This window comes from Camarhynchus parvulus, chromosome 22 (assembly GCF_901933205.1).
Source record: "Camarhynchus parvulus chromosome 22, STF_HiC, whole genome shotgun sequence".
Lineage (NCBI taxonomy): Eukaryota > Metazoa > Chordata > Aves > Passeriformes > Thraupidae > Camarhynchus > Camarhynchus parvulus.
Genome location: NC_044592.1, coordinates 805,719 through 831,328, shown reverse-complemented (window position 1 = coordinate 831,328; position 25,610 = coordinate 805,719). Strand labels below are relative to the sequence as shown.

At 44.5% G+C, this 25,610-nt stretch overlaps 1 protein-coding gene across 1 annotated transcript; it reads left to right on the top strand.

The window, feature by feature from the left end:
* Window positions 1–342: 342 nt before the first annotated feature.
* On the top strand, window positions 343–24,850 carry ADAM28 (ADAM metallopeptidase domain 28). The gene is made up of 24 exons (XM_030964288.1): window positions 343–466; window positions 581–685; window positions 1,288–1,364; window positions 2,852–2,930; window positions 4,520–4,596; window positions 5,059–5,254; window positions 5,866–5,928; window positions 6,698–6,769; window positions 7,402–7,571; window positions 8,894–8,978; window positions 10,391–10,521; window positions 11,912–12,089; window positions 13,024–13,113; window positions 14,219–14,414; window positions 16,793–16,895; window positions 17,594–17,750; window positions 18,341–18,421; window positions 18,940–19,018; window positions 21,090–21,180; window positions 21,509–21,608; window positions 22,234–22,296; window positions 22,552–22,629; window positions 23,440–23,502; window positions 24,198–24,850. The coding sequence occupies exons 2-24, from the start codon at window positions 617–619 to the stop codon at window positions 24,228–24,230; spliced, it is 2,331 nt and encodes a 776-aa protein (XP_030820148.1). The 5' UTR covers window positions 343–466; window positions 581–616; the 3' UTR covers window positions 24,231–24,850.
* The last annotated feature ends 760 nt before the right edge of the window (window positions 24,851–25,610 follow it).

The window sequence follows — 25,610 nt, the reverse complement described above, 5'->3', positions numbered from 1 at the left end:
TCCCATTATTTTACCTGGCCATGTCCAAATGTCTCCCCCAACCTTCTGCTGTCCCTCCTTCAACCCAATTCAAGAGGTAAACGTTGTAATTATTCATTACCACCTTCTCTTAGAGTTCTGCCACAGTTATTTACGTGCCAGAGCCTTCCAAAGCAGGAACCTTGTTGCAAACCTTGCATTGAGTAAGTTTATTTGCTGGTGCAGAGGCAGTCTGGGCCTGTCTGTCACGTGCTGAGGTTTGGAGATCGCTCATTCCACAAACCCAAATCCATTCGTTACTGTCACTGGGAAATGCAGAGGGAAAGGCTGCGCTGGCACGGCTGGGCTGGCCTGTTGGGACTTGAACTGCTCAGAGCTGGGGGAAGAAACGCAAAGGGAATCGCAAGAAATGTTTGGACACTGGAAGTTGCCAGGGAGGGCAACTCGTCCGAAATGCAGGATGTGAAAACCTCTGGTGTTGGATCAGGTGATGGAGGCAAAGCAGGGGAGCACGAGGTGCTGCAAGAACCGAAAGAATCACCTGGCCAGCCATGAAATCGGGTGTTTAATAAATTAAAATTGTGTTTTCATCAATCCCCAGGGAGCAGCAGAGAGAAGTTCCCTGGAGCCGAGCAATATGAAATTGTTTACCCGAACGCAGAAACTGCATGCGGTGCACAGGAGAGCTGCAGGAACAAGCTCAGAGGTAGGAAAGGAGATAATTTCTTGGGTGATTCTGGGAGATGGGGAAGGATTCCTGGAGCTGAAACACCCTTGGGTTTCAAGGCTACGAGAATTTGGACAAACAGTTGCTCTTCCAATAGACAGACTGTGGAGAAGCGAGGTGGTGTTCAGTGAGGAGGAGCTGAGGTGTCCTCAGAGAAGAGGATCCCTAAGGCCATCTCTGAACTTGTGTCTCTGCAAAGACGTGGGGTTCGATACTACTCAGAGTTTTAATAACCTGTGGACACTTTAATTTGGCTTAAATGAAAGCAATAATTAAAAGCAGCCATGGTCTGTGCAATTCCAGAGGGCCTTATGGAAGTGTCTGAACCCAGCCATCCCCTCAGCCCTTTCCCAAGCACGCAGGATTTGTGCTTATGGAGGCAAAAATGAATTTGCAAATCAAATTTGCCCCTCTAATTAAAACCCCTCAAACAGAGCCACCTCCTGCTTATCCTGCTCCTGGCAGAATCCTTGTTTTTGGTGAGAAGAGGAGGAAAAGAACACGGCTGGCATTCCAATAACACCACTGGTGAGGCCAGGAGCTGCAGCAGAGCATTTTCTGACACTTAAATCTGTTTACAGAGCAAATATGATGACATAGTGAAGTATGGGATCAAAGCCAACGGAGAGGAAGTGGTGCTGCAGCTCCGAAAAAATCGGTAGGTTCAGTTCAGCTCTGCCCTTACTCCTCACTGGGAGCCACTGCAGGGTGTTCCTGCCAAAAACCAGGAATCTGAGCCCTGTGAAACAGAAGGGGTTTGGTAAATGCAACATTTCAATGGCAAGGAAAGAAAAGGGGGCAGAAAGAATCCTGTCACTGTTTTGGGAATGTGGAAGAAGTGCTTGGGATGAGACATTGCCATGATGGAGGGACTTCCCCTCCTGCTACCTCTACTCCCCTATTTCCTTCCTAAATTGTTGAATCCAATGCATATTTGATACTTTTCTATTATTTCACAAGTTTTCTGTGACCATGAAGAGTCTGTGGGTTATAGAATTGTGTGTCCTGGAGTGACAGGACAAGGGGAATGGTTTTAAACTGAGCCAGAGAGGGTTTAAACTGAAGATTGGGAAGAAATTCCTGCCTGGGAGGGTGGGGAAGGGCTGGGATGGAATTCCCAGAGGAGCTGGGGCTGCCCTGGATCCCTGGAAGTGCCCAAGGCCAGGCTGGAGCAATCTGGGACAGTGGGAGATTCCCTGCCTATGGAAGTGGAAGAGCTTTCAGGTGCCTTCCCACTCAAACCATTCCATGGTTCTAGGACAGACTCAATGATCTGGGAGGTGTTTTCCAACCTGAAACATTCTGTGGCTCTATATTTATCTATCCCTATATTATAGACAGATATAGAGATAGATAAATGATCGATAGATAGATAGATAGATAGATAGATAGATAGATAGATAGATAGATAGATAGATAGATAGATAGATAGATAGACAGACAGATAAATAGATAAACTGATACAGATATTTACCTTAGCACTACTTTTCTTGAACCTGGAGTAACCAAATATAACCTGGCATTGACCAAATCTTCCTGGAAATTGAAAGTCTGGCTGCAGCAGAACATTAACACACACTCCAACAAGTCTGGGTTAATGGGTGCTTTTCCAGAGGCTGTGCAAATACAGTAGTGCCATAATCAACTCATGTTAAAGATAGCCTGTAATTAACTGCTCACCCCTGTTTTAATCTAATCCAAATATTTGGAGTGGGGGGAGGGAAATGTGTTGTACTAAATTCTGTTCTTTGAAGAGAAATGGGATTGTGGCAGTGGAAGAGAGTTGGCCAAACAGGAGTCACTGCAAATGTGCTGCTTTTGGGAAGATGTAAAAAGGGCCAAAAAACCCACAAAATCAATATGTAATTATACATTTGTATCCAGATCTGCCAGGAGATGAGTTCATCCCAATGCCATCAGCAGACTTTAATTGCTTTCTTCTTTTAGGAAAGTCTTTTTGTTTGAGGAAGGATTATGAGCAAGCAGAATTCCCCTCCCTGCAGCTTTTGCTTCCCGAGTTTCTCCGATACTAAGAATAACCTGAGTAATTGTTTGAATTCCCCACATACTCGCTGCGCTGTGTCATCACCTCATTTCTGCACGGCAACAATTCCCTTGGAATAATGACTGCTTGGCCTCTTGCAGGGATCTCCTGGCTGGGGATTACTCTGAAACTCTTTATTCCACTGACGGCCAGCAAATAACGACAACTCCTCGCATCAAGGTAATACAGGAAGGGTTTCTCCCTTTTGCTTCCAGTCTGGAGGGCCACATGAGATTCATGGATCTGTGAAATAATGGGAGATATGAGACAGAAAGCAAAGGTTTGAAATCCAGGTTTGAAGCTATTTAGGGTGAAGGGACGGGGAAGTTGAGATTGATCACAGGTGTCTGTTGGGAATCAGCTCCAGGTTTGGCTTCCAGGAAGGCACGGCCTCCGTGGCTGCTGAGCAATGTGTGGGTCGGATTCCAGCCTTTTGTCGGGAGCCAGGCCCATCCCAAGGCTTTCAAGCTCCCGACTCTGCCGGCACGCTCGGCTCCACCTGCCCAGCCCCGTGACTTGATTTCCGCCCCGATCGCAGGGAGATCCCCAGCCCGATAAAGCCCCATTTCCTCCCGGCTCACGTTTCCAGCCACGCTCTGTGAGCCCAGCTGCCTCCTGTGAGCCCGGACAAATCACCTCTGCACCTGCACACAAACGGGACTTGCTGCAGAAGGGATTTTTTAATTCGCTGCACGCTGATCTTCCCCAAAGCTCCCGCCTGAAGTTCTCCTCCAAGCTCATGAGATGGATTTTAACAACACAATCTGGAAATCAAAGCCCAATTTTCTTTGTTAGGTGCAATTAGGAGGATTCTGAATGACATAAATGTGCATAAAAACTCTGGGTTGATTATTTTGGGGTTTTTTTACTGATTGCTCCAATTATTTCCACTCCCTGAATGAATGCAGTGAAAAACCTGGAAAAAGACAAACTCGAAGAGCCCTACCTGGGCTGAACAGGGAATTCCTACCCTGGGGATATTGGATTGTGAGCAAGAGTTTTTCCTCTTGTATTCCCCAAAGGATGGAGATAAATCCTCCTCTTTTCCCCAGTAACTTTCCCTTCGAGGATGTCTTTTTCCCTGTAACAAAGTTGACATTTTGTGGTGGAAGACAAATAAATGATAAAGTTAAACCAAAAGTCCACACAAGAAAACAAAAGGCACGGGGAATGAAGGTTTGGATACAGATTCTTAAGAATTCCATTCAGGAAAACGCTGTGGGTAAAATTCTCCACAAGCCCTCAGTGACTTTCAAGTCTCTTTGAACACAGGAACAGAAACCATAAATCCTTAAGCCAATTAACTCCCAAAACAGTTTCCCCTACCCATGTTTAATATAATACTTGTATTTTAATCTCACTGAAATTAATGCATTTAATTGATGGGTAATTAAAAAGCCTTTCCTTGAAATTCAGGCTCAAGGAAATCATTTGGTGTGGACTTTAATTGAGCAGAGCCCAGCAGTGTGTGCTTAATTTGGAGCAGGCAGTGGAAATATTCTTATTTTTCTGTGCTGTGCTTTGACCAGAGCCCAGAATTGTTGGGTTTTGTCACAATTTGTGTGTTGAAGGATAAAAAGAATGGGTCCACAGCCAATGTGGAAATGGTCATGAACTAAAATTCCTTTTAAGCATCTCCTAATGGGAGACTTCTTCAAGTAGTGCACTTCATTGTAATTTGTAGATGGTTTAATTTGTTTTCTGAAATCCCTGGATCCAGTGGTGCCCATGGACACCCCAAGCTGACACTGAGGATTTTTTCCCACCAGGATCACTGTTACTATGGAGGCCACGTGGAGGGTGATGCTGAGTCTGTGGCGAGCATCAGCACCTGCACGGGGCTCAGGTGAGAGGGGTTGGGTGCCAGGAGCAGAATGTGCAGCTTCTGGGATAAATGTCCCATCAGGAGAGAATCAGCGTGGAGAGAAGTCATGTGATCTTTTATTCAGGCTTTGGAAACTTGTTTCCCAAAGAAAAACAGAGGGAGAAGGGAGAAAAATAATTACTCTTAGTGCCTTACAATATTTTAGCTTTTCACCTCAAATCAGGATGAAAACATTTTTGAATTTCCCACTGGAATGAAATCCACTTTTCAACCACTTCTGTCAGCACAAACCCCCCAGAATTTAAATCAAATTAATTCCTAACCCATCTTCTCTTTGACTGAGAGCACCCAAATCTTCCATAATTAATTTCTGTTTCTAAAGTGTTGCGTGCTGCCTCAGGCTGCTGGAATATTCCAAGGGTCTCTGTGCTCGGGCTAAATGCTCCCTTGATCCAAAACCTCACATTCCAACCCATTTTTTAGTGGCTATTTTGAGACCCGTGGCCAGAAGTTCCTCATTGAGCCCCTGGGAGCCTCGGACAGGGATGAACACGTGGTTTATAAATACGAGGCCCTGAAACAAGAGCCCATCAAAACCTGTGGGCTGGTCAACAACTCCTGGGAACAGGACTCCAGTGGCCCCATCAATGGCATCTTCAAGTCCAGCAACAGCCCAGAGGTAAGGACATCACAAAAAGGGAATTTGTGGCCACTGGAAAACTCTAAATTGCTCAAATCCCACTTGAGCTGGTGGCACCTTCACAAAGGAGCTGTTTAAACACATTTAAAAAATGGATTTTTTTTAAGCAACTAATTATGTTTATTTTCCAAAAAAATCTGCTACTTTTCAGTTTTCTCTGCACAGGCCTCAAGTGTGTCCTTGTGCAGCAATCCCAGGAATATTTCAGGCCTCTTGGAACAGAGATCCCCAATTTTATCTCTCCACACCCTTTGTGGAGAGATAAACACAGGGAAGTGGGATCAGATCTTAAAAACCTGAACAAAATATTGCAGATCTGAGATTTCAGAGTCACCAGCTGAGCTAAACCTTCCTGCCTTTATTAACAGATGCCCAGTGCACCTTTAACACCTAAATGCTCATTAATATCTATTTTACCTTCCATATCTGAATACAAATTTAATTACTTCTTATCATTTAAACCCAAACCAATCCCTTCTGAATGACCTGGCCAAAGAAATCTTCTCAATAATTAACAAACAGCTTTGAAGCTGCAGAGGTTGGGATAGGAAAAGCTCTTCAAAGTAATTTTAAATCCATGATTCCTTTAGATGAAAGCCTACCTGAAAGCAAGGAAGTACCTGGAGCTCTATGTTGTTGCGGACAACGCTTTGGTGAGTTTTGGAATTATTATTTCATGTTTGATCAGCCCCACAGGAGCTTCCCAGGGTATCCCAACTCGTATTCCTGGGCTCCTACATGAGCTACGAGGGCCTGGCTGGGAAATGGGATTTCTAAAGGGGGTTTCATTTGAAATTCCCACCTGGAGATGACAGGAATTCAGAAAAGACCTTGCAGTGCTTGTCCTGCTGGAATATTCTGATTTGGAAGGGAATATCCTGAGCTGGAAGGGAATCTGAATTGAAGGAAATATCCTGATTTGGAAGGGAATATCCTGAGCTGGAAGGGAATATCCTGAATTGAAGGGATAATCGTAAACTGGAAGGGAATATTCTGATTTGGAAGGGAATATCCTGAATTGAAGGGAATATCCTGATTTGAAGGGAATATCTTGAATTGAAGGGAATATCCTGATTTGAAGGGAATATCCTGAATTTGAAGGGAATGTCCTGATTTGGAAGGGAATATCCTTGGAAGGGAATATCCTGAATTGAAGGGAATATCCTGATTTGAAGGGATAATCATGAGCTGGAAGGGACCCACAAGGATCATTGAGCCCAACTCCTTCTCTGCACCCTACACAGAAATTCACATTTTGGAAGGGGCTGATACTGAAACCCAACATCTGATAAAATCCTACATCTAACATAAAATAAAGCATGAACTTTTATACATGGCATGGTTTGCAAACCAATCTTCTGTGGGATATTTATTTCCCCTTTTCCCTCTCCTTTTCCTGACATGCTGTATTTGCCTTTTCAGTACAAGAAATATGATGAAGATGTTAAAAATATAAGACAAAGGATATTTGGCATAGTCAACTACATCAACACGGTGAGAGCAAACAAGTGGCAATGAAATCCAAGTGTTTTGTAATTTTTTTCTATTGAAAAAGATTGAAATCCAAATGATTTAGGATTTTTTTCTATGGAAAGACATTGAAATCCAAATTATTTAAAATACTTTTCTATTGGAAACCATTGAAATCCAAATGGTTATAAATTCTTTCTATTGCAAAATATCATAAATTCCCATTATTACATGTAGGAATGAATGAAAGATCAACTTCATTGTAATTTATTCTCCTGTTCTTTGCCTTCAGATATGAGATTTTTAATAAGAATTATTTCTACTCCTACTTTAATTATTTATACTCCTACTTCAATTATTTCTGCCAATACTTTAAGATGCTTTCTAATCACTTGTCAAGTGAAAGGTTGTTGCAAAAAGAATAAATTGATTCTTCATTTCTTTGGCAAGTCAAATTTCTTTTAACCCCATTTTAAAGCTGTTTGAAATGTGATGGGAAATCAGATTTTCAGTTTATTTGGTGAGACATTTTTGGAATTCAGAGCTTGGAAAGGCTTTGTTAGGTCCGGAGTGGATATTGACGTGGAAAAGTGACCAAGTACCAGGACAAGGCTTTGTTTAATTTTTATTAATTTTTAATTAATTCTCTGCTGCAGGTTTATAAAGCCATCAACACCCATGTGGCTCTGGTTGGCCTGGAGGTGTGGACAGATGGGGACAAGTTTCCCCTGAGCAGGGATGCAGGCTTCACCCTGGAGGCCTTCTCCAAGTGGCGCCAGTCGGATCTGCTCAAGAGGAAAAGGAATGACAACGCTCAGCTCATCACGTGGGTCCCTTCCCTTCCCTTCCCTTCCCTTCCCTTCCCTTCCCTTCCCTTCCCTTCCCTTCCCTTCCCTTCCCTTCCCTTCCCTTCCCTTCCCTTCCCTTCCCTTCCCTTCCCTTCCCTTCCCAAACCTTCCCTTCCCAAACCTTCCCTTCCCAAACCTTCCCTTCCCTTCCCTTCCCTTCCCTTCCCTTCCCAAACCTTCCCAAACCTTCCCAAACCTTCCCAAACCTTCCCAAACCTTCCCTTCCCAAACCTTCCCTTCCCAAACCTTCCCTTCCCTTCCCAAACCTTCCCTTCCCTTCCCTTCCCTTCCCTTCCTTCCCTTCCCTTCCCTTCCCTTCCCAAACCTTCCCAAACCTTCCCAAACCTTCCCTTCCCAAACCTTCCCTTCCCATTCCTTAAGAATTGGTCAGCAACACATTCAAGGCTGTTTTAATTCCTTAAAAATCGCTCACCAAACTCATTCAAGACCCTTTTTTATTCCTTAAAAAATCACTCACAGGCACTTTTTATTCCTTAAAAATCGCTCACCGAACACAATCAAGGCACTTTTTATTCCTTAAAAATCACTCAGCAAACACAATCAAGGCATTTTTTATTCTTTAAAATTTGTCACCAATCAGTGGCACAATCCTGACCCGGATTTCAGCCATTACAAGACTGGCTTGTACCAATTCCAGGACAAAAAAAATAAATCCAAGTTCTCTCTCTCTCTTTTTTTTTTTTTTTTTTTTTTTTCTTTTTTTTTTTTTTCTGTCATGGAGCACAAATAAATTCCTGCCAGGACACAGCATCCAATCCTTCCAACAGAATCCCTGCCAAAACAGGGGATGGGAACTTTTCCCTTACCTAAGACTCTTCTGGTTTTGCTCACTCAATAAAGTTGAGTGTCCTGGGGACTGCAGCAAAGTCTGACAACTTAAAGAGTCATAACATGAAGTTTACCAGGAAGATGATGAATTAAATTTCCCCAAAAATGTGGGAAATGCCAAATTAAGCCAGCATTGACCTCACTTTTCTGTCTCATGTCCAGAGGTCCTGACTCATCCCAGCCCTTTGCTGCATTTGGACCTCTTTACACTCCAACAAATGCTTTAAATCTGATGAACCACCACGGAATTTAAGTAATTATTAAAATAAAAGTGCTTCAATTGTTTGGTTTTTTTTATTTGCAGGGATCTTAAAATTAAATATTTGATTAGATGTGAGATTCCATCTGGAGCTGGGGATGGAACCTCAGCTTGATTTGGAGAAGCTCCCTGAGTTCAGAGCCCATCCTGGGCACCCCCCTGATCTCACTGTGTCTTTGTGCTTCCTTCCAGAGGCCTGGACTTCGAGGGCACCACGATTGGATTGGCCTTCATGAAATCCATATGCAGTGATTCATTTTCTGCAGGTATTATTCAGGTCTGATTCATTTTTATTTCATTTTTTAAAGCCTTTCCTATGGTTTTTTTTCACTCTGCCAGTGAAGAACCTTTGTGAATATTGTTGGGTTTAGGGCACTTTCAGTTCTCTGGTTCATTATTGGACTGCAAAAATTCAAAATCAGAGCCCTGGAAGTGTCCAAGGCCAGGCTGGACAGGGCTTGGAGCAACCTGGGAGAGGGGAAAGTGTCCTGGCCTTGGAACTGGGTGGGATTTAAGGTCCCCCCAGCCCAAACCATTCTGGGATTCTGGGATTTTATTTTAAATGAAGTGCGGGGGATAAAGAATGCAAACGCATGATGTACACACCTCCATGGTGCCTATTTTATAAATACATATATATATATCTTTTAATAAATATCTTTCTATCTATAAATATCTTTAAATATTAAATAATAAGATATAATCCAAATAGATGCACAGATGGGGTGAGCACCACATGACCCCTCATGCATCATGAGAATAATTCTGCTTGTGTTGGGAAGGATGAAAGTTTGACAAGAAAGTCTCACAGATCTGTGTGCCTGGCAGAAAGGTTTTTGAATGTAGAGTCTGAAGAAGGAATAAAAATGAAAGCAAGTTTTGATATAGAAGAAAAGAATTGCTGAGCCAGTCTTACTGGATAACCAAGGGGGCAAAGGGTGTGTGAGTTAGAAAGGGTTTTTATGGCTTAGAGCAAAGGATAAACCCACCTCAAACAAGGAGATGTTTTTACCAAGCAGGAAGAGAGCACAGGCAAACAACACAGCAAATGTGGCAAAAAAAGTCTCAGAATTTTCCACTGCAAGAAAACTGAGAAACAACTTCTAGCTTAAACTGTAATGTACTGACTTTTAGTGATTGGAGAACAGTAACATGAATATGGTAATTATAGCAGTTATGATAGACTGTAGGTGAAAGAAAAACTGTCGTGTTTTTTTATTGCAAATCAAAGGTGACTCTGATGTTGGTGACGAGAGAGAATGATGCATCTGACTCCATTGATATCAGAAGGCTAATTAATGACTTTATTATGCTATACTATGTACATTGTATCTAAACTGAATCTGCCCTGCACTCACTGTTGCTCACAACTGCTCAGAACAGCACTCACCTCTGATTCTCCCCTGACTGTCCCATCACAGTCTGACACACACACACACACACCTGGCCCTGATAGGGAAACAAAAGGAAACAAAACATCCTCACTTTGGGTAAACAATCCTTGCATTCTACTTTGGCACAACACAGCACAGCAAGTGAGATAAGAATTGGGTTTTCCTTCTTCTCTGCTTGTCTCACAGCTTCTCTCTACTCAGAAGGCACGTGAATACCACATTTATGTTTTCTCTGTTGTTGCTGCTTGCTCTAAAACACACATGGGAATAACAAACAGCTTTCCTCGCTCCCCAGGACCACAACAGGAACGAGGTTGCAGTGGCAGCCACGATGGCCCACGAGATGGGGCACAACCTGGGCATGAGCCACGACACCCAGGCCTGCTCGTGCAACGATGACATCTGCATCATGACCGACACCGTCAGGTGGGGCTGCAAAGGGGTTCTGGCCGGGCTGCCAGCCCCCAGACCGGGACAGGCCTTCTGTCCAGTGGCATTATTCCATTCAATTATTCAAACAAATCCATTTTAAAAACTGGATGAAATCCCAGGCCATTGTCAGATATTCCCAGACAGAAACCCCACAAAAAACCCAACCCAAAACTACTTTAGTCCTTATATATTTAGAAAAATGTTTATGTGTATATTTCTTTCCATTTATTTATTTATATATATTTCTTTATTCTTACATTTATTCCTTTACATCTATTTATGTACATTTAATATTTAAAATGTTAAATTATTATTTAGATATACATATCTAAATATATATATTTATATTATATTATCTATTTTTATTTCTTTCAATTTATTTATGTACATTTAACATTTAACATTTAAAATATTAAATTATTATTTAGATATATATCTAAAATAATTTCTATATATAATATATTTTTATATATAAATACATTATTAAATAATAATCTTTATATAATTAAATATATTATTATTAAATTTATATATATCAAAATATATATCTATTTATAGAAATAGCTAAAATAATTTGTATATATAAAATATATATAATATATACACAGAATAGTATATATACTATAAAGTATATACAGTATACTATATATATAGTATATATATAGTATATTTATTTATTTATATACATAAATATTTTCTTAAATATTAATTTTATATATAATTAAATATATACTTTTAAATTTTTATATCTCTAAATATATATAATATTTAGATATATATAGCTAAAAAAAATTTTTATATATAATATATAATATATAATATATAATATATAATATATAATATATAATATATAATATATAATATATAATATATAATATATATTATATAATATATATTATAGAATCTAGAATATATATTATAGAATCTAGAATATAGAATGTAGAATATATATTTCTGTATATTATTAAATATTAATTTGTATATTTAATGAAATATATGTTATTAAATTTATATGTATACATATATATAGATATATAATGTTATATATATAATATATATAAAAATATATAAATAACATATATATAACATATATATACATATATGTTATATATATTATATATATACATACATAATGTTATATATATTATATATATTATAGAGAGAGAGAGAGAGAGAGAGATGATTAGATAGATAGATAGATAGATAGATAGATAGATAGATAGATAGATAGATAGATAGATAGATAAAAAACGTTAAATGTGTATTTAGAAAAATGTTTACCGGAAGAGTTGTGGGCCCAGCCAGGTGTTCAGTTCTCTCCCAGGGGGTGTTTCCCTCCCTGCCTGTGCCCATCCCACCATAACTCCTGCTGTGTCCCCCCCAGCTCGGTGGTCCCCAAGGAGTTCAGCTCGTGCAGCCTGCAGAGCTTCGAGTCCTTCATGCTGGCCGACATGCCCCGCTGCCTGAGCAACATCCCCGAGCTGGGCAGCATCGTCGCGCCCGCCTCCTGCGGGAACGGCTTCCTGGAGCGGGGAGAGGAGTGCGACTGCGGCACTCCGGAGGTACCTGGGGACCCTGGGCAGGGCGCAGCGCTTCGCGCCAGGCTGCACTGCTGCTTGCTGTCAGTCCCTGGGGTGCACGCTTCTGTTTAGCAAGCCCGGTGTATCCCTGAAGCAATTTAAGTCCAATGATATATATAAAATATATTGTTTCAGTGAGCTCTTGTCATCATCAGATTTTTGAATGAGGACTTCAAACTGTTGCTGCACAATTTGTGTCCCAGCAAAACTAAAGCAGGCTGAATTTGGCTTTGGAGCTGAGCACAATGTTTCAAACAAAAAATACAGACTTTGAATGAAAGTTCCTGCTCAAGTAAATGTTAAGTCATCTTTCTCTTTTCTAAACTCAGAAGGCTCATGACTGCTCTCTGTTGTGTATAGATCTCAATGCCATTAATGCCACCATGATCCCATGGCCACACAGGCAATGCCAGCCTGGTAAAATGGACATCAACAGTAGGATTCACAACTACTCAATTAACCCTGCTATTGAGCCATTGCTCAGCAAATCCAGAATGGCTGGCAAGACCCTTCTGGAGTATATGAAAACAGTGCCAGACAAAGGAGTTAGAAAGCTTAAACTCTACACAGTATCTCTTTATTCTAAATGAATTCCTTGTAATCTGAAAGCTCTTGCTGAAGCAGAAATTGTGGTCATCAAATTGCTGGGCTGGGGTGGCTGGGGACGTGCCGAGTGCTGGGAAGGATGAAGCCCAGCTTCATCAGAAGGGTGACAGAGGAACTGAGAGTGGGACAAAGCCATCCCCACAGCTCAGCACAAACCCCCAGTTCCCTGCACAGCTTCTACCTCCAAACCCAGGCATTTTGGGCAAGGTGCTCCCCAACAAAGCCAAGGGCAGGTGCCAGACTTCCATCCCAGCCAGGGACAGTGGTGTGGGGTCCCTGTCCCCAGCTCTGACTTCTGCTTCTGTCCCAGGAGTGCACCAACGAGTGCTGTGACCCTGAGACCTGCAAGCTGAGCTCGGGAGCTGCCTGTGCCCACGGGGACTGCTGTGAGAACTGCCAGGTGAGATCCCTGCCCTCCCCTGTGAGAACTGCCAGGTGAGACCCTTCCCCTCAGAGAACTGCCAGGTGAGACCCTTCCCCTGTGAGAACTGCCAGGTGAGAACCCCCTCTCTGCAGCTCCTCATCCCTGCTGGGATCAAGCAAGAACTCACCTTCCACCAGAACTGGTCCCCTGTGTTTAACAGCACTGCCAAGAGCACTGTCACAGAATCATGGAATGGCCTAGACTGGAAGGGACATGTGGGATCACTGATCCAACCCAGACCCTGCACAGACACCCCAAAATCCCACCCTGGGCATCCCTGGCAGCACCGTCCAAACTCTCCTGGAGCTCTGGCAGCCTCGGGGCTGTGCCCATTCCCTGGGGAGCCTGGGCAGTGCCAGCACCCCTCTGGGGAAATGAGCCTTTCCCAAAATCCAACCTTTCCCAAAATCCAGCCTTTCCCAAAATCCAACCTTCCCCTGATCCCCAGCCATTCCCTCCCTGGCACAGCCCCAGCCATTCCCTCAGGTGCTGGCACTGCCCAGCAGCCCACCCCAAACCCCCACCATCAACTCCCTCAATCTCCCCCCGTGCTGCAGGAATGAGCCCTTTGGTTGGCCATTTTCTCCTGGCAATAAAAGCTGTGGCACAGGAGGCAAACCCTGAGAACTGACAGATCCAACACGAAGGGAGATACGGATCCTGCTCCTCACACAGCCTGTGTGTCACCGTTGAGCAAGAAATGACACAGATTCACTACAAGGCTGGTTTGCACAAGAGCAGCTTTAATACAAAAATTCTTTTATAGATCGATTTGACACATTCTACTTGATTGGTTAATGAACAAAAACATTTCTCACAGTCCTGGAGAAGAACAGAAAGAGTAGGAAAACACAACCTGCAGGTTGTTTATACTAACAAGTTATCATTGTTCTTCTACAATTCCCTAGAAAGTCTCACAAGTCCACTGTGAGCACACGAAGCCGTTTTCTCACTCTCTGACCAGGCTGTTGCACCCACAGCTGTGCAGTGAGGTTTTCCTGCCTGTTTCCAGCCCTCAGCTGGGTGGTGTGAGCAGTGTGGAGGAGCTGGGTGCTGAGTGTGGCATTTTCTCCCTGCCCAGTTCAAGAAGTCGGGCTCGGTGTGCCGCCCGGGGAAGGACGAGTGTGACCTGGCCGAGATGTGCACGGGGCGCTCCCCCAGCTGCCCCCAGGATCGGTTCCGTGTCAACGGGCACCCCTGCAGATTTGGAGAGGGATATTGCTACATGGGCACCTGTCCCACCCGCGACAGCCAGTGCAAGGATGCCTTTGGGCCAGGTGAGTACCCCGTGGCACCGGGAAAATCAGCTTGGCTTGGCATGGGAGACGGGAGAGGGAATTCTGCATCAGAGCCTCAGATCCACTGTACCCCAGGAACAGCCCGTCTGTGGGTCTGTGCTTCAGCTCAGGCTGCAGGGCTGAGGGCACCAGTTGTGGTATTTGCAGGGGTCCCCAGGGCGAGGTGAGAGATGAGTGAACCTGACTCCATGGTCTTAGAAGCCTGATTTATTATTATATCACATTACATTACATTACATCATATCATACCATATCACATTATGTTATGTTACATCATATCATGTCATATCATATCACATTATATTATATTATATTATATTATATTATATTATATTATATTATATTATATTATATTATATTATATTATATTATATTATATTATATTATATTATATTATATTATATTATATTATATTACATTACATTATATTACATTACATTACATTACATTACATTACATTACATTACATTACATTACATTATATTATATTACATTACATTACATCACATTACATTACATTATATTATATTATATTATATTATATTATTACAATATAATAGTAGTTTATTAATAAATTATTATTTATATTCTATAATAATATCTAATATCTAATATTATAATAATATCTAATATATAACAATATATTTATTATTAAATTGATTAGTATAATGTTATAATATAATATAGTATTTATATTATAATAAAATTATATGTTATGTTATATATATTATACTATACTAAAACTATATTACAGAATAGAGAAAGGACACAGACAGAAGGCTTAAGAAGAATGATAATGAAAAACTGGTGACTGACTCCTCAGAGTCTGACACAGCTGATGGTGATTGGTCATTAATTAAAAACAATTTACATGAAACCAATCAAACATGCACGGTTGGTAAACAATCTCCAGCCACATTCCAAAGCAGCAAAACAGGGAGAAGCACATGAGACAATATTGTTTTTTCTCTGAGGCTTCTCATCTTCCTAGGAGAAGAAATCCTGGCAAAGGGATTTTTTAGAAAAGATGACAATGACAGCCCATCCATAAAAATAAACTCCAGCTTGTAGCGTAATTAATGATGATTTTTGTATTTCCCACTGTCAGTGGTTGTAGCTCCTGAGCCGGATCTCAGGCATGGCGTGCTCCGTGCTTCCAGAGAAACGGGAAGTGGGGAGCACATTCCTCTTCTGCAGAACACGTCTGAGTTAGTTGGAGTGGAGCTGGGGATGTGGTTCTGGCCAGATAGGAAGAGGAAATGTCTGTCCTTCAAATTAACAGCCAAATTTGGCACGTCTGGTTCTTCTGAAAGCATTTCATAGAGCTGGGGAATGGCTTGGGCTGAAAGGGGACTTGAATCCCACCCAGTGCCACCCCTGCCCTGGGCAGGGACACCTCCCACTGTCCCAGGGGCTCCAGCCTGGCCTTGGGCACTGCCAGGGATCCAGGGGCAGCCACAGCTCCCTGGGAATTCCATCCCAGCCCCTCCCCACCTTCATGGTGTTATAAATGAATACTCCAATTTCATAATTAAGGAAATTTATTAAATAATCAAATATAAATTTGGAAAAAGCCACAAGCAATTTGACTCTGAGCCAGGTGATCAGAGCCAGGGAAACCCAGGAGTTGGCCTCTGTTGCACCAAAGTCCCCGTGGGTCTCCAGATGTCATTTATTTCTAAAGAGTTCATTTTATACAGTCTTTTGGGCTCTAGAAGTGGCCCTTCTTTAGCTTATTATCATAGCTTTTCTTTCTTGCTGCTGCATTTCTCAGAACTGGTGAATAACTGCTGAAATCCTGTCAGGTGAAAGTCTTCTGAAAGAAACTTCTGGTGTCGAGTATTATCTTATTGATGTTGCCTATCAAATGCCTCCTGCTGGGGTCTTGTCAGATGAAAAAATCCCTTGAAATATCCATCTCTGGAGACAGTGTCCTCCTGGTGTTTTAGCCTCCATCCTTATCACTTAACCTATTACTGCTTGCTGCCCAACACTGACTTTAGCACACAAAATGCTGTGGTTTTTAATTTCCTTCAGCACGAATTATTTTATAGCATATATTACAACAGGGAACAATTCCTTCCCAGTATCCCATCCATCCCTGCCCTCTGGCAGTGGGAGCCATTCCCTGTGTCCTGTCCCTCCATCCCTTGTTCCCTCTCCAGCTCTCCTGGAGCCCCTCAGGCCCTGGAAGGAGCTCTGAGCTCTCCTGGAGCTTTCTCTCCTCCACAAAGTCATTTATGCCCATGGGCACTTGGCTGGGAAAGGCCATTTCCTGAGCAAAGGAAGGAGCTGGAATATTCCCAGTTCTGGTTTGGGATCCCAAGCTCACCCTATTTTTTGTTTTCCCCCTGCAGAGGCCACAGAGGGCGAAGCCTCCTGCTACAACGTGAACGAGAGGGGGACCTACTTCGGGTACTGCAGGAAGGAGCAGGGCACTTACCTGCCCTGCAAGAGAAAGTAAGCACTGGGCTGTGGAATGTGCTGGGATTTGGGAAGAGAGGCCATTCCTACTCTAATCAGAAGCCAGGAACACCCTATTTTAGTGGCACAGCCCTGTGTTCCTTGTTCTGTCTGAAAACTGTGGGAAATAACTTCTAAGAAAAGTGGATTTAAATGATGAGGTGAGAGAGCAAAGGTGTGCACATTACATCATATTATATTATGTTATGTTATGTTATGTTATGTTATATTATATTATATTATATTATATTATATTATATTATATTATATTATATTATATTATGTTATATTATGTTATATTATGTTATATTATGTTTTGTTATGTTATATCATATCATATCATATCATATCATATCATATCATATCATATCATATCATATCATATCATAATGACCTGTGCAGGGCTGCTTGGGAGAATCAGTGTGACAGTGTGCAGGGAACTCCAGGGATTTTGGGATAGGGAATTTGAGCCTCAGAAGTGAAGGAATATCAGTTAAATGCTCACTTCTCTGCATGAATTTGTGTTTCCTACTAAGCTCAGCAGGATTTAAGAGCCTGTCACCTGCTCAAACCAAGCTGCCACACCAGCATTCCCTGCTGCAGGGTTTCCTTGGAATTCAGGCTGCAGGAGAGCCCAGCTCAGAGGGGTTTGCTGGGCCTTGTCCGTGGGGTAACAGCTCCTGTTCTCCTTGCAGAGACAGAATGTGTGGGAAGCTCTTCTGCTCCGGAGGCAGGGAGATGCCTCAGGATGGGAGCCTGCTGTCCTTCAGGACCTGCAAGGGCAGCTTCCCCAGGAGTGGGGAGGATGACCCAGGGATGATCCTGGATGGAACCAAGTGTGGGAATGGGATGGTGAGAGGAGAATCACTTCTTCCTTTATTCTTCCCCCTCTTTCAGTCTTGTTGATATAATTCTGTCCTGTACAGGGAAGATTTTAAACAGGGAGGACTGAGTGGACCCCGAACTTCTGCTGATCTGTTTTCCCAACTTTTATCCCAACCCAGCAGCAAAGCAAACAGGAATTGTCAGCATTCCCATTTCCTTAGGCTTGGCTGCTGCCTCATTCCCTTTACTGACACAAAGATGTGTGGCAGCAGAAACAGCTTTGTCTGAGACGTTAGGAGATCATTAATGTGTTACTGCATTTAATTATTGCATTTAATTATTTCCATAATGGCTGTCCCTCATCACTGGGTGCTGTTTCCAGTCACTATTCCTGCCTGGAAGGGAGGGATGAGGGATTGGGTGGGAAGCAGTGATATCTGCACGTCTCTGTCGCTCCCCTTTCTACTAAACACCCAAATGGAAAATTAACTCCTCATCTCCCACTCCCAAAGGGGGTCTGGGGGATTTCCAGAGCTGTTCTCCATCCCCTCAGAGGATAAAGTGCAGCTCTGCCTGTGCTGGAAGCTCCAAATCCCTGTGGTTTGCTCTCATTTCAGGTGTGCAGCCGTGGGGAGTGTGTCCAGGCTGAGGAGGTCTTCAGATCCACCAACTGCTCTGCCAAGTGCTCTGGCCATGCTGTAAGACACCAGCATTTGATGTTACTCACTTTAAAACCCCAAGAAAATTATGCAGATCGGGCTCAGACCTCCTTGCTGACAGTGTTTAAGCCATTGATACAAATCTGTCAAATTTGAGGAGTCAGAAACGTTAAAATTTTTTATGAAAACACATCTCACCTGAGGGAACATCAATGGTTTTGCCCAGGAGATGGACCCAGCCCCTGTGTCTGACCCTGCCCCTGAGCCATGGTACTGCAGCTCTTCTCTTTTGGGTTATTTTGGTTTGGGGAGAAGAATTCTGCCCACATTTGACCATTCAGAGACCTGCAGATAAACAGATTAACTCTGTAGTGAAGCTTTCCCTGCAGAAGCAAAAGGTGCATGACATCAGGAGTGCCCTCCAACACCCCAAACTGCTCCTTTTTGTGCTAAATTTTAGCCCAAATAAACAGAGAGATTAAAAACACCTTTCAGCATCCTCACTCAGAAACTTTCTGAGCCTCCAGACTCACTGGTGTCCCTGTTTGTGCCCCCAGGTGTGTGACCACGAGCTGCAGTGCCAGTGTGAGGAGGGGTGGGCACCCCCCAACTGTGACAGCTCCTCAGCCCTCACCAGTAAGTGCCACACCTTGGAACGTGTCCTTTCCTGCCTGCAAGGGATCCCTGAGCATTTCAGCTTTTCTATTTCCCATCTCTCTGTAACCCTGCAGTTCTTTTTTTTTTTTTTGCAGGGGTGCTCTCCCATTAAAAAAAATTTTTTTTTTTTACCTGGTAACTCTGAACTCCACACCCAGTGTGAGCTGCTGCTCTCCATTTGGGGCAGACACAACAATTCCTCCCCAGGCCTGGGAACCAAGGACACCTCACTGCCTCAGGGCCCAGAGATGGGAACAAAAGGGAGTTGGGGGCAGCAAACCTGGGGTCAATGACTTCATGACCTGAAGCTGTAATTGGATTAACCCCAATATGCAAATGGGCCAAATTTATAAAAGTGTGCAAACCCATGATCCATCATCCATTTTGGGTGCAGCCCCTGGAGGGTTTAAAACCAGCCTGGATGTGGCACTGGGTGCCAGGGTTTAGTTGAGGTGCTGGGGCTGGGTTGGACTGGATGATCTTTGAGGTCTCTTCCAACCCAGTGATTCTGGGAATTCTGTGAATCTGCCCAAAAAGGCACCAGAAGGAGCTGGGGAGCTCCAGGGGAACAGCCCAGCACCAGAGTGGCTCATACAATTGTTAATTGGAATAATTAAGCTCATCAAGCCCAGCAGCACTGAATCATGTCCACGGGCACAGGTCTGAACAGTTCCAGGGATGGGAACTCCAGCCTGTCCCACAGGTGGACAATCCCTTCCATGAAGAAAATTCTCTTCATATCCAACCTAAATCCCAGCACTGTGTCCCCAGGGAGCTGATTTCTGAGCACCTCTCAGGCCTGCAGGGAGGAGTAGAGAAGGCGTTTTTCTCTCTAAGCTGACAAGTGATTCCCCCGGAGATGACAGCAACAGGCTTCTCCTGTTTATTCTTGCAATAACGAGTTCTCTGTCCCTTCAAAGTGGAGCCAGGATCCCAGAGGCTTTGCTGAGAGGGAGCTGGACAAGTTCATTTATCATCTGCATGGTCCTTAACTGATCCACCTCTGAGGGAAAATAATTTGTGTCCAGATTTTCATGTGTTAGGGGGAAAAAAAAGCCTTTGTTTCATTTATAATATGGAATATTTTAGTCTTCTCTCCACCCTCTCCAGAGCACTGTTAGCTCTGAACCTCTGGCTTGGTTGAGGCTTTGGAGTAGTTTTGTTGAAAATTGTGAAAGAAACTTTATTTGAGGGCAACTTGAAGGTCTGCACCCTTCTCTGGGTAACAGCCTCTGGGACAGAGGAGAGGAAGGACAGGGAAGGATCTTTGAGGGTCAGTGGGAAGGGCAGGGATGGTTTAGGGTTTGTTCAGGGTTTGTTTAGCCCAAGGACAGCTCAGGCAACAACAACTGACTTCAGACATGGCAAAACCAGCAGGGGTTCACCCCTTTCCATCACCATTTGTGGCAGGAGAAGAAGCCATAAAATGAGAACAGGGATAATAAAATTCCTTCATCATTGGTGATGGGAAACTTCTTAATAATGGTGGATCTTGTTGGGTGTCTCCCACCCTCAGTGGTTCTGGGATGTTCTAAGAACTGTTTCTGTCCCTGCTGATGTTTAGGAACTGTTTGTGTCCATGCTGATATTTTACAAACTGTTTCTGTCCCTGCCCTCAGTGATTCCTGATGTTTTAGGAACTGTTTCTGTCCCTGCCCTCAGTGATCCCTGGTGTTTTAGGATTCTTTCTCTCCCTACCCTCAGTGATCTCTGGTGTTTAAGGAACTGTTTCTGTCTCTGCCCTCTGTGATTCCCTGGTGTTTAAGGACTGTCCATGCCCTCAGTGATCCCTGGTGTTTGATTCTTTCTGTCCATGCCCTCAGTGATCCCTGGTGTTTGATTCTTTCTGTCCATGCCCTCAGTGATCCCTGGTGTTTAGGGGCTGTTTCTGTCCCTGCTGATGTTTAAGGGCTGTTTATGCCCCTGCCCTCAGTGATCCTTGATGTTTAAGGATTGTCCTTGCCGTCAGTGATCCCTGGTGTTTAGGAGCTGTTTCTGTCCCTGCCCTCAGTGATCCCTGGTGTTTAGGAGCTGTTTCTGTCCCTTCCAGGCATTGCTGTGGCTGCGGGGGTGCTGGCTGTCCTGGCTGTCACTGCAGTTGCAGCCGTGCTGCTCACTCGCTTCCGAGGCTTCCACAAGAGGTAAATCCCTCCCACATCCACCCAAAACCCACGAACCAAAGCCAGGAAATCCCTGCAGAGTTTGCAGTGTGGGTGGGGGGAATTAGACTCTGGAAGGGAAGGAAGATGGTCCCTGAGATTTGTGGAGAGGTTGCAGAAATCCCATGGTTGGGAGGGGATGGAAGGGTGGAAATGGAGCTCTTGATAAATCCTTAATAATCCAAATTAATAAAGGGAAGAAAGAAATCAAGGACATGGGTACAAAACACCAGCAGGAGTAAGGCAGGGCTTCAACTGGGGTTTTTTTTCCAGTTAACTAAAGTTGAGCATGATTTGAAATCTTTGACAGCCACCAGACCAGGAGGGGACCCGGAGCCACCAACCAGGTGTTCGTGGATCAGGAGCAGAGCTGCAGGGAACAGCCTGTGCTGGTGCCACCTGCCCAGAAGGTGAGAGCAGGGACAGCTGGGGACTGTCCCCAGGGCTCAAACCATCAGCCCAAGGGACCGCACTTCCACGGCACTCCCAAAATGCTGAGGGGAGGAATCCCAGCATGAGATTCCCAAAATGCTGAGGGGACAGCCTGGGGATCCCAGCATGAGATTCCCAAAATGCTGAGGGGAGGGGCAGTGGTAGGAATACTGGCACAAGATGCCCAAAATGCTGAGGGGAGGAATCCCAGCACGAAATTCCCAAAATGCTGAGGGGACAGCGGTGGGGATTCCAGCACAAGATTACCAAAATTATGAGGGGACGGTGCTGGGAATGCCAGCACAAATTCCCAAAATGCTGAGGAGACAAGGCTGGGGATCCCAGCATGAGATTCCCAAAATGCTGAGGGGACAGTGCTGGGAATGCTGGCACGGGATTCCCAAAGTGCTGAGGGGAGGAATCCCAGCACCAATTCCCAAAATGCTGAGGGGAGGGACAGCGCTGGGAACGCCGGCACTGTCCCGAGTGAGCCGGGGCAGGGCAGGGCAGGGACAGCCGGAGATAAGGCAGGAGATAAGGCAGGAGATAACGCTGGAGGTGAGATAAGGGCTCCACCCCATTTGTGACCGTTCCCGTTCGCAGGTAATTGATAAGAAAGCTCTTCCCGTGCCTCCACCTCAGGAGAACAAACCCCAGCGTCAGAGTGTGAGTATTTCTGGGAATGTCCCTGCTTTCTGCGGGATTTGGGAACATCACAAACCCCTAGAGGACCCCTGGGGACAATGTGATCCCAAAGGGACATCCCTGAGCCGCAGAGCGGGCTCTGTTTTCTCAGACAGCATCCCTGCATCCCCCCAGCCCCTTAACGCATTTTCATATGCAGCTCCAGGCTGCACACTCCCAAGGAACACGTGGATGCACACACCGAGGGTTAAATGGTTTATGTTCTGTTTTTTCCAGCCTGCCCTGAGGCCCAAGGGTCCCCCACCTCCCGTTCCTGCCCCCAAACCTGGCTCTTCCCACCCCGAGGAGAAGTTTGTGAGTACAGCCCTGCAGCTTCCCACATCCCTATCAGATCCCAGTGCATATTTGCAGTTTCTGATTTAAAGTACAAATTTAAAATCACAGCTGTTCGAAGCACAGATTTTTAGGGTAGGAATCACTTTTTGGCCGTGTAATCCTAAACTGCACAAATATTCCTCATCAGCCAGAGAGTCCTCCAAGGCATCAGAAGCACGACTCAGTAGCTGGAGTTTAAGCCAAGAGGCATTTCAGGTGTAAACACAATGTAAATTATGAGTAAATTTGCTATTGCAGGTGCCTGTGAGGGTCCCTGTGTGGCAGAGATGTGCTGGGTCTTACATTTGTAACAACCCAGAGGAATGGTTCTATTTCTCATTAATAAACCCAAACAATCCTAATTAAAAGGAAATACCTGCCTCAAATGTTCACCATCTCAGCATTTGAGGCCCTGTCCCCTGGCAGGAGGGTGTAAAATCCATTTTCACTCTGGTCACACAGCTGCAGAGCTCTGCCTGCACAAACACTGCTCAGGACAACATAAAATGTAAAATATAAAATATCCCCATGTATCAATTATAAACCACATTTAAATCCTACTGTGTGAGCTTGGATATCAATATTTAAATACTGGGAATAGCTCAGCGTCTTCTGAAACAGACCTGGCCCCCTTTGATTTGTATTTTGTTGTCCCCTTGCACATGGACAGGTGGGAGTTCCTGGGATTTTGCAGCAGGAAAATGCTGCAGGATGAGGGTGGCTGGGGCTGGGGAGGTTCTGCAGCTGCTCAGACAACCCCAGTGACATTTAAACCCCATTTTGTTCCAGGCTCCAGAGAGAAAAGCTCCTCCTGTGCCCGTTCCCAAAGGCAAACCCCCTCCTCCACCCCAGGTAATTCAGGTGGGAATAACAATTCCCTGGGGATGGAATTGCCATCCATTCCCAGGGGATGGAATTCCCATCAGTTCTCTGGGGATGGAATTCCCATCAATTCTCTGGGGATGGAATTCCCTGGGGATGGAATTCCCATCCATTCCCTGGGGATGGAATTCCCATCAGTTCTCTGGGGATGGAATTCCCATCAGTTCCCTGAGGGTGGAATTCCCATCAGTTCCCAGGGGATGGAATTCCCATCAGTTCTCTGAGGATGGAATTCCCATCAGTTCCCAGGGGATGGAATTCCCATCAGTTCCCTGAGGGTGGAATTCCCATCAATTCTCTGGGGATGGAATTCCCATCAGTTCCCAGGGGATGGAATTCCCATCAGTTCTCTGGGGATGGAATTCCCATCAGTTCCCTGAGGGTGGAATTCCCATCAATTCTCTGGGGATGGAATTCCCATCAATTCTCTGGGGATGGAATTCCCATCAGTTCCCAGGGGATGGAATTCCCATCAGTTCTCTGAGGATGGAATTCCCATCAATTCTCTGGGGATGGAATTCCCATCAGTTCTCTAGGGATGGAATTCCCATCAATTCTCTGGGGATGGAATTCCCATCAATTCCCAGGGGGTGGAATTCCCATCAGCTCTCTGGGGATGGAATTCCCTGAAACTGCTGGGATTTAACTGCTCCTTTTCCCTGCAGGCTTTAAAGCCCCCCATGCATCCCAGAGTCTGAGGCTTCCCAAGCAGAGCTGGGTGGGCCACCTGAAGTTTCCAGGGACAGTTCATCCCTCGATTCCTCCACTTCTGGCAAAGGTATCCTGGACCATCTCCCTCTCCTCCTGAAGAACTGACTGAGAGCTGCCTGGGGAGATTTGGGATTTCGGGCAGTGAGGAGCCCTGGTGGTGACACGGAGCTGCTGTCCACGGGAAGCGGAGCAGAGTCACCACTTGCACTGAGGTGTAAACTGGGAGTAAGTTACAACAGCTGCTGAACACCTCCAGCTGCAGGGCCAGCACTGTGGGATGGGGCTGCTCCTCCTCTGCTCCTCTGGGGCCAGAGCTGAGGGCAGCAGGGACAGTGTGGCTGCTGCAGGCTTGGGAATTGCAAACTTTTGGTTTTTTGCTCCATTTCTGGATCTTTTCCAGCCCTCTCTGCCCTCAGCAATACAAAGATTTCTCCTTGTGGAGAAAAACAAACCCTTCCTGCCCTGGGGAGAGAAGCTGTGTCCCCAGGGTCCGAGCTGGACATGGAATAAGCAATGAGACACACTGGGAATGGTTCTGGGAAGATCCTTTGCACTGGATTCTCTCCACAGTCCCTAAATTCCCTGTTGAGGATGCCATTCCCTGCAAAACATGGATATGATGGAATTTCAGTTCTTCCTTTGACGTTGTGTTGGATGAGGATATTTCTGGAAGAGCAGAACTTCCTTCCTCTTTGGATAATTGCTGCTTTATTTGAGCCAGGAACAGATTGGAATCTCCACCTGGGTTTGGCTGGGGTGTAAAAATCCAGAAGTTATTTTTTATGAGCTGTAATTAATGTATTTACAGAGATTTCTGTATTAAAGTTCCGTCTGAACAGGAAGTAATTGTTGTGTTCTTTCAAACCCATCATGAAGCACCGGAAAACCAGGGTGAAGTGGGGTCATTTCTGACATTGCCAGAGCCCTAAAACTCCCAATTTGCAGCAAAAAGATCATTCCCAGGTGTTGTCAGCCCTGCCAAGTCAGCCAGGAAAGCTGAATTCCATTTATAATAAGGCTTGACAGGATATTCCAACACAGCTTTTCTGCCACCTGCAAATCTGTTTCTTCCTGATTTCCAACCTTTGGGAGCACGCCAGAGTTTTCCAAGAATTGTGAGATTTGAAGCAAACTTAGAGAACTGGTTTTTCTTAATTATCTTCTGAGATTCAGCTCCAAATCAGGAGCCTGGGCTGCCTTTTCCTGCAGAAAACCAAATCCTGACCTGCTCATACCTGAACCCCTCCATTCCCAGCCCCGGGCAGAGGGTGAGCCCTGGACTGAGATCAAAAATCCTCCTTCAGAGTGACTGGGAGCAGAAACTTCAGAAAAATATTCTAGTTCTCTGTAATTTATATAAATCAGAT